Below are 9,441 nucleotides of genomic sequence, written 5' to 3' on the forward strand. Positions count from 1 at the left end.
ACTTACTGTATGGTATTTGTGCCACAATTGGATCAGATTCCAGTGGTCTGCCAACACCAAACTTGTTAACTGCAGAGACACGGAACTGGTATTCGTTGCCCTTTATTAATTTAAGTGCAGTGTAACTGCAGGCTTCACAGTTATCTTCAATTAATGCCCAGGCAACCCTACTGGTTTCACGTTTTTCAATCACATAGTGGGTAATGGCAGCACAGCCATCATTAGCTGGAGGCTCCCACCATAAAGACATCTTCTCTCCAGTAACATTTGTAAATCGTATTGGTCCACCAACTTTTCCTGGGGTATCTGTGGTAATAAAGCATCAGAATAATAATTTACTTGGGCTGCCACTTACACTATCAATACCAATTGAAGAGTAGCTTATTAAACATAACTGCAAAGTACCTTGCACTCTGATTGTAATGTCTGCTTGTTTGGTGCCTGATGCATTCTTGGCTTCTACTGTGTATATGCCACGATGGTCCCGAATGGCATCTCTAACAAAGATAGTGCTATATCCAATAGCATTAGTTATTTCAATATTCAGTTTCTTTTCAATCTCCTTTCCATTCTTAAACCAAGTCACTTGAGGTACTGGACGGCCTCTGATAAAAACTTTAAGTCTAATGCTCTCTCCAGCCTTAACAGTAAGGCCTTCAAAGTGCTCAGAACTGAATTCAATTGTTGGAGGAACTAAGAAAGATAAAATAAAGCATATACATTCAGTCATATTTAGCAAGGTATTCATTCCTAGTAAATAAACAAGAAATAGAGGCTCACATTCACACACCTACCCCTAATTTGAAAATTCAGAGTTTTAAAAATGAAGGAATCAATATACTGTAAGCTGTCTTATTTGAAATGTTATATCTTAAATATTATTTTTCTATGTTAATCCACTCCTCATATTAAACTATAGATTAAATATTAATTGAAATGTGCTGATGCAATATGCTGAGCTATCTGAAGCAATTTTGCATTTCTAAATTCTGTATTGCAACAGAACCATTACCTAACCTAAGACAAACATATCTTAAAGTTATCTGTATTCTTTAGTCCCTGTAATCAGACTTAATTACTGTGAACACCTTTAAGGCACCACATTTGACTCAAAAAAGAAAAGGAATTGTAAGCCGCTGTCCACAGTGAAATCTGTCATGTTGCTCAAGCTCACTGATCTAAATCCTAAGGCTGAAGCCCCAGACGATGCCCATTCTTAAATAAGCAAAAATGTTTTGGGTCAAGGGCTAAAACAACATAATGTCACTGCAATAGACTACTGGCAAAGTTGCAACAAAGAAAAGTAGAAAGCTATAGCTAACTGTTAATATAGTAGCATAGACATAGCAGAACCTTGCTGTGAATCCCTAGATACATCCAAATTCCAGTGAACAGCTGCTCTACAACTTGTCACAGAGGTAACAGAGGAAGGCAAACAACTCATGATATACTGAAGGAAAAATTCCTGTGGGGTCCCCAACTGTTCTAGTTCATCTGAACAAGTGGGTTTTGCCCACAAAAGCTCATGATACTATACATATATATGTGTGTGTGTGTAGTCTATCTATCTATCTATCTATCTATCTATCTATCTATCTGTGTAGTATATATATATATGTGTGTGAGTGTGTGTGTGTGTATATAGTCTCTAAGGCTATGTCTACACAGCAGCTTTATTTTGGAATAACTAACATTAGTGCATGTCTACACAGCAAGCCCGTTATTTCAAAATAATGGGCTTCTTATTCTGACTTCTGTAAACTTCATTGTATGAGGAGTAAAGGGAAGTTGAGGAAAGAGTGTTCTATTTTGAAATAACTGCTGTGTAGACAGTGCCAAAAGTCAAAATAAGCTATTTCGATTGAAGTTATGCAATGAGAGTAGTAGCTCAGGTTACGTAGCTTATTTCGAGTTTAGCCCTGCTGTGTAGACGTGCCCTAAGGTACCACAGGATGACTCTTCATGGAAAGGTAGGTAGAGGGGGGCAGGGAAAGTCTGCTGCTTTTGGAAGGCATGATATACACTCCCTCTCCAGTCAGCAGGTCATATTAAAAGGTGGCAGCTTAGCTGGATTTGGAAACTACAACATTAAAAATACAAATGTAACATACTAAAATATTAATAAATAATGCTTACCACATTCATCTCTGGTCATGATATAACCTGAAGATTGTGAAGGTGGGCTGATTGTTCCAACAGCATTTCTTGCAATCACTCTGAACTCATATCGGTCACCCGGGCTGAGTCCTGTAACTGTATATTGGCATTCACTGATATCCGTAAAATTGCATCTGAGCCAGCGATCATCACTTCCTTGCCTTTTCTCGATGCTGTAGGCCACAATCTTGCTACCTCCATCATGCAGAGGTGCAGTCCATTTAAGGGTGACAGTTTCCCTAGTGATATCAATATAATCAGGAGTGCCAGGTGGATCTGAAAGGAAAATAATTGCATACATGATCATTTTTATTATAATCTGTATGATGGCTAACAATGTACTACAGCATATACATTTTCTTAGTGAAGTGCTTGTTTACTCACCTACTGGAGAAACAGCCAAGGTAAATTTGCTTGGCTCACTAACTGGGCTTAGACCAGCAGAATTTTCAGCATATGCACGGAACTGGTAATCCAGGCCCTCAATCAATCCAGTAATTCTGTATTCTTTACCAGATATCGGTGAAACATTGACTTTCTGCCATAAGATGCTATTTCGTTCTTTCTTTTCAACATGGTATCCAGTAATTTCTGAACCTCCATCATAAACTGGAGCATCCCAAGATATTGTCATTCCATCAGCTGTTACGTTGTACACAACAGGTTTACCTGGTGGACCTGGTGGTCTGAACTGGTGTTTTGCTAAAACATCTGCTGAAATAAGTGGTGGGCTTACTCCATATCTATTTTCAGCACGAACTCTAAATTGATATTCAGTGTCTTTAACTAAGTTAGGAACTTTGAATGTTGTTCTAGCAACACTAGAACACACCATCTTCCAATTGGTTTGTGAAGTTTCCCTCTTCTCAATGCTGTAACAGGTGATTTCTCCTCCTCCATCATCTTCCGGCACATCCCATGACATAATAACACTGTCTGCTTTGATTTCATCTAGTCTTATAGGTCCTTTTGGTTTTGATGGAGGACCAAGAGTTATAACGGTGATTGTAAATGACTTTCTGCAAACTGTATTATCAAGAATTAAAGTGTATTTGCCACCATTCTCTTTTTTCACATTCTTGATGCTTAAACTTATTTTGTTTTCAGTTTTCTTGAAGCGAACTTGTTCACTTTCTTTAAGAGGGATGCTGTCCTTAAGCCAGCTCATAGTTGGTCTGGGTTTACCTTTATATGGCAATTCAATGTGCAAATTATGGCCAATTCTTACAGTAATTTGTCCTCCAGGGATATCAGAAAGGTCAGCTTCAGGTGTTATTACAAAATCTTTTACTGTAATGGGTCCAACAGTAACAGCATCACTCAATCCTTTTTCGTTTTTAGCAGATACCCTGAATTCCATGACAGAAAGCTCCTTAAGTTTTTCTACTTCAAATTCACATGTCTTACTTATGCCTGCATGTGACCATTCTTTTTCTTCAATAATTTTCTTTTCAATAACATAGTCTGATATAATGCTGCCACCATCAAAGTCAGGTTTGCTCCACTGTAAGGTAACAGAAGTCTTTGTAGAATCTTTCATGGCTAGATCCTTTACAGGTCCAGGTACTTCTGCAGGTTTCACTGGTTCTGAAGTCTCACAGGGTTCTCCCAATCCATTTTCATTTTCTGCAAGAACTCGGAAGAAGTATGCAGTCTTCTCTGACAGGTTAGTTATCTTAAACGATGTATGAGAACACTTTGTTGTAACAGTAGACCAGGCTCTCTTTGTGGCATCTCTTTTTTCAATAACATAATTTGTTATTTCAGAACCACCATTAATGAGTGGTGGCTCCCATGCTAGTGTCACAGTGCCACGAGATACATGCTTAAGCTGTAATTTCTGGCATGCTGATGGTGTATCAAGTACTTTAACATTGACAAATGAAGATTTTGGTTCACCAACTCCATTCTCAATTGTGAGAACGTATTTTCCTGTGTCATTCCGAGTAACTTGAGAAATAGTAAGTAATGTGGATGATTCTGTGTTCTGAATGTTGTATCTTTCATCAGTTCCAAGGTTCTTTTCACCCTTTCTCCATATCACAGTTGGAGGAGGTCTCCCTTTGAATGGAATCATTATCTGTACATCTTCACCTGCTTTAGCTACAATGGAGGTTCTGAGAGCAACATCCAGGTCAATCTCTGGCTCCTCTGCAGAAATAAATAATATGAATAATGGATATTTGAAAACAAAATATAAAAATATTTGAAATATTAAAACCGTAAAAATAGATCAAATAAAGATGCATACCGAGTATATCTTTAGCTTGTACAGATTCTGTCATTTCAATAGGCTCTCCTTGCCCAGCACAATTTATAGCAGACACACGGAAGTAGTAATTGACTGCAGGTTGAAGATGGGATACAACATACTCAGTTGTTCTGATTTCTCCCCTAGCACTGACTACAGTCCATTCTTCTTGTTCTCCTTCTCTCTTTTCCACTGTATAGCTGGTAATTGCACTTCCTCCATCATAGGCAGGTTTAGTCCAGCCAAGGGTGACAGATGTCTTAGTAGTATCCACAACCTTTAGCTTAACTGGTGGCCCTGGTTTGTCTGTAAATGATATTAAAAATCAATCATAACATTTGTCTTTGGTTGTTTCTAGGCAATCCCATGAAAGTCTGCACATTGTAACTTGGCTCTTAAACAATAAGATATGTTGTGTAAATTATTTCTTACCAATGGGATCTGCAGCTTTGTAGAAGTCAGAAGTTTCAGAGAATGGACCTTGTCCAGCTGCATTAACAGCACAAACTCGGAAATGATATTCACTGTTTTCAGTTAGTCCTGTTACTTTCTGTCTGGTGTCACGTATAGTTTCTTTAACAACCTTGAACCAGCTCAGACTCTTCTTGTCACGTTTCTCAAGGTAATATCCACTTATTTCACTACCTCCGTCTACAGTTGGCCTGTTCCAGACAACTGTCATTGAATGCTTAGTTATCATAGTGACCTCTGGTACACTAGGTGGTCCAGGTGTAACTGGAAAAAAAAAGAAAAGAAAAAATTTTAGCAGTTCAATACAACTTTAAAAAAAATCAGTACTGTTAACTTGTATTAATAAATATATGTTTCTCACCAAATGCATTTTTAGCTATCGCTGGTTCAGATTCTAGTGGCTCTCCAATTCCAAACTTGTTCACACCTCGGACACGGAACACATACTCATTTCCTTTGATGAGTTTTGTGGTAGTGACGACACATTCCTCTAGTTTTTCGGAAATTAAAGACCATACTACCCGACTTGTCTCTCGTTTCTCAACAATGTAGTGTGTTACAGTTGCACCACCATCATCTACTGGAGGTTCCCACATTATGGTGATCTTTTCAGCAGTGATGGTTTTGAACTGTATAGGTCCACTTGGAGGTCCTGGTTTGTCTGTTGAGGACAGTGGAAATGAGACATTATATATATTTATACACACTTACACATTGGACTTCCCTGGTCTGTCACTGGCTTAGGCCTGACTGATCCTAAATGAGGGATTTTGCTGGTCCAAGAGAGGTCATTTCTGGCCTCCCTGCTGCTGGCTCCACACTCCAAGTGCCGCCACACCAAGCTTCCCAGTTCCCCCAGTCAGTCCAATTGAGCCGTGGTCCTGCTCTCTGCCATTCCACATAGCCCAGCTGAGCCATGTGCCAGGGTTCCTGACTCCTGCCCCCCAAGCCTAGGTGGGCCACACACCGGGGTTCTGCCCCCCCCCCAGCAGCCTACGTGAGCTGTGTGCTAGGCTTCCCTCCTTCCGTCCCCCCAGCAGCACGGCAATTTCTAAGTTCCCATCCCCTCTCCCACAGCAGCCTAGCTGGGCTGCACACCAGTCTCCATGCTCTTGGCTTTGGAAGGACCACGGATGTTGCTGGACCAGAAGGTCCTGGTTTATAGAGGTGCAACTTGTATAAACTTCATTTTAGTTTAATACAATAATGTTATTTATTCTAGTTCAATACATACCAAGTATTTGAACTCTAATGTGAGCTGATGCTGAACCCATGGCATTCTTTAATTTTAATTCGTAGTTTCCGCTGTTAAAACGAGTTGCATCTTTGATGAGAATAGATGCAAATTCTGTTGTGTTTTCAATAGATACTTGTGCACTGGTTTGTATCTCTTTGTCATTTTTGAACCATTCAATTGTAGGAATCGGCTTGCCTGAGATGCCAAGTTTCAGCTTAACTGCAGAACCTGCTTTGTATTTCACCACTTGTGTGTATTCTGGTTGCATGTCAATTTCAGGTGCACCTTAAAAAAAGAGGAACAAAATGGTATAAAGATTTCAAACCACTCAGAGGATACAAAAATATACCTATATTTTCATTAAGATATCAAAAATAATATATAATAGTGGTAATTAATATAGGGCACTATATAATATATACTATACAATACATGTCAGTGTCTAGATATTATGTTAATAGGGGTTTTAGGTAGGCTGATAGAAAAATAAAAGATAGATCATAGCACATTTCAGTCCACAAGATCTCAAACTCTTTGCAAATTAAGTAATATATTATATCATTACTAAAAATCACCCACATCTATGGGGAAGGACTACAGATAGAAGGACAAATGATGCACTGCACAATATTTGAGAAATCAGTGCTTTTTTTTGTAAGAAAAAAGATGCTGGCCACCCCAGGATTCTGGGATGCTGGCTCCATCGGGAGCCACCCCACCCCAGGAAACAGAAAATAGGTGCCAGTACACCAGAGGGGAATCCCATTCAATTCAATTGAGATGAGAAAATAGGTGCCCGTCCCGGGCATACCATCACAAAAAAAAAGCACTGGAAGAAAGGACATTTTGGCCAAGAACAGTAGGGCAAACCTCTGCTCCTATGAAAAGTGTCACATGATCTTTAATGTATATACACACAGCAAAAGCAATCTCAGTTTCTCAGGTCTTGTCCAAGTGACCCAAAGACAGTTAACTATATGGAACTCAAAGTTATCCATCTTATGAAGATGAAGGGCTCAATCAGTTCTGCTCAGATTGAATCTTTGTTGAGAGAGGTTAGATAATGTAAACCCAGTGCTTAGAGCATTATGCTATCCTTCCAGTTTTTAAACTCAGCTTCCCACAGTTGTTTTCTAGACAAGGATACAAACACTGGTTATATGAAACAATTTTAGCTTTAAGACCTGAAGTATCACAAAGTGTTATGTAATTGCAAGACTCTTACCATATGTATCAAGACATGTGATAGGACCTAAAACATCTGATGGATTGCTAATAGAACCAACAGCATTCTTAGAAAAGACACGGAATTCATATTGAGAATGTTGGGTTAGTCCTGATACAGTAAACTGAGTCTCAATGACATTGGTAAAACTGCCCTTTGTCCATCTGCCATTTGGAAGATCACGTTTCTCAACAATATAACCAGTGATCTTGCTGCCACCATCAAAGGATGGTTTTGTCCAAGAAAGACTGACAGACGTCTTGGAAATATCTGTGACACGAACATTTCTTGGAGGTTCTGTAGTAAGAAAAAACAATAGTAATAATAATTAATAGCAGTACTAGCAGTATCTGATGTCTTACTGTATAGGAAAGAACACTAAAATGAAAACATTAATGAAAATGGTGATTTTTCCCTACAAAATACACACCACAAGCATCAATTGCAAGAACTGGATCAGAAGGATGGCTTGCTTTTCCAATGCCAGCTGCATTTTCTGCATAAACCCTGAATTCATAGATAAGTCCAGCGCTGATGGTGGTTACTTTAAAGTGAGTTGTGCGAATAAGGGTCTTGTTAGCTTTCTGCCATAAAATGCTGTTCCTATCTTTCATTTCCAAATGGTATCCAATGACTGCACTGCCTCCATTAATGACTGGTTCATGCCATCCAACAGTGATGCTCTCTCGGGTGACATTGGTGACCCATGGTGTGGAAGGTTGTCCAGGCGTTGCTAGAAACATTAAAAGACGCGGTTAACACATCATTTAAAAAAAATTAAAAGCAACAACAAAACTATTATGTGAGAAATGGATGACTCACTGTATGGGAGTTTAACAGTTACACACTGTGAATCAATGTGGTCACTGATTCCAAAGCGGTTTTCAGCTTTGATTCGGAATTGGTATTCTTCTCCTGTTGTTAGCTTCATGATTTTAATAATGCTTCTTGCAACAGTTGCAGACACCTCAGACCAAGCAGCAGTACTTGTTTCTCTTTTCAGTACAATATAGTTGGTAACTTGACTTCCACCATCATTATTCGGTGGCTGCCATTTGAGAGTTACGCTGTCTTCTGTGATATCACTAACAACAACAGGACCAACTGGAGGACCTGGTCTGTCTAGCACTACAATGTTAATGAATGATTTAGTGGTTCCACTGGAGTTGGCAGCAGTGATGTCATATCTACCAGCATCGCCAGCCATACTTTCTTTAAGGTTAATGATGATACTTTCTGGTGTGGTTTCTGTATTAAACCTCATGGTTGCTTTCAATGGAACACCATCTCTGGATAATGTAATCTTTGGCAATGGTTTTCCAGAAATTGGAATTTCAACCTTTAGATTCGATCCTGCTCTAATATACACAGTGTTATGTGGGAAGCCCTTCATGTCAATCTCAGGAGATGCTGAAAAACAAAGCATTTTCAAAACATTGAAAATGTGCATTTTAAAATTAAACATCCAATTTAATGTATGCAAACATTTTGGCATGTTTTAATGCAGCAGACATACCTAGTTGTTCTCTCACTGTAACAGGGAGCAGGATTTCTTTAGGATCACTTAGACCAGCTTGATTTTCTGCAGACACTCTGAAGAAGTAGTCAACATTCTCTTTGAGACCATGGACAACATGATGAGTTGTCTTTACAACTGCACATTTAACCCATTTTTGTTGTCCTTTTTCAAGAGCTTCAATGAGGTAGCTCAGAATTCTGCTTCCACCATCATGTTCTGGTTTCAGCCACGACAATGAAATGCTGTCTTTAGTAACACCAGTTACTCCAAGCTTTTCTGGTGGGCTTGGTTTTTCTAAGATAAAAAAGATTCAGCATACCAGAATAATCAATACAACATACATTTTCTTCTTGCTTTGGCAGGACTTGAATTGAGAAAGATATATATTTTAACTGACATCTATAAAATAGATGTTTTTAATACTTAGTTGCAATATTTAAAGTATAAATTCATAATAGTTTTCTTTTATATTTGTAAAAACTTGCAGCACAACTTTGGTGCTGTATAAAAATTAACAACTTGTGATAATTACTAGAAATTATAGTATAAATATACTATACTATAAATATATTGTTGAAACG

The 9,441-nt window shown here is 38.6% G+C and overlaps 1 protein-coding gene across 1 annotated transcript in view; it reads right to left on the reverse strand.

Moving 5' to 3' along the window:
- TTN (titin) overlaps positions 1–9,441 on the reverse strand; it is a 326,433-nt gene that overhangs the window by 21,158 nt on the left and 295,834 nt on the right. Inside the window, exons 289-300 of the mRNA XM_075934411.1 lie at positions 8,858–9,154; positions 8,164–8,751; positions 7,772–8,074; positions 7,342–7,638; positions 6,114–6,401; positions 5,241–5,540; positions 4,841–5,143; positions 4,409–4,714; positions 2,542–4,308; positions 2,137–2,433; positions 406–693; positions 7–306 (exon numbers count right to left, since the gene is read on the reverse strand). Of these exons, the coding sequence (XP_075790526.1) occupies positions 7–306; positions 406–693; positions 2,137–2,433; positions 2,542–4,308; positions 4,409–4,714; positions 4,841–5,143; positions 5,241–5,540; positions 6,114–6,401; positions 7,342–7,638; positions 7,772–8,074; positions 8,164–8,751; positions 8,858–9,154 (5,334 nt within the window). The remainder of the gene's footprint in view (positions 1–6; positions 307–405; positions 694–2,136; positions 2,434–2,541; positions 4,309–4,408; positions 4,715–4,840; positions 5,144–5,240; positions 5,541–6,113; positions 6,402–7,341; positions 7,639–7,771; positions 8,075–8,163; positions 8,752–8,857; positions 9,155–9,441) is intronic.

The sequence above is a fragment of the Pelodiscus sinensis genome, chromosome 7, assembly GCF_049634645.1.
Source record: "Pelodiscus sinensis isolate JC-2024 chromosome 7, ASM4963464v1, whole genome shotgun sequence".
Lineage (NCBI taxonomy): Eukaryota > Metazoa > Chordata > Testudines > Trionychidae > Pelodiscus > Pelodiscus sinensis.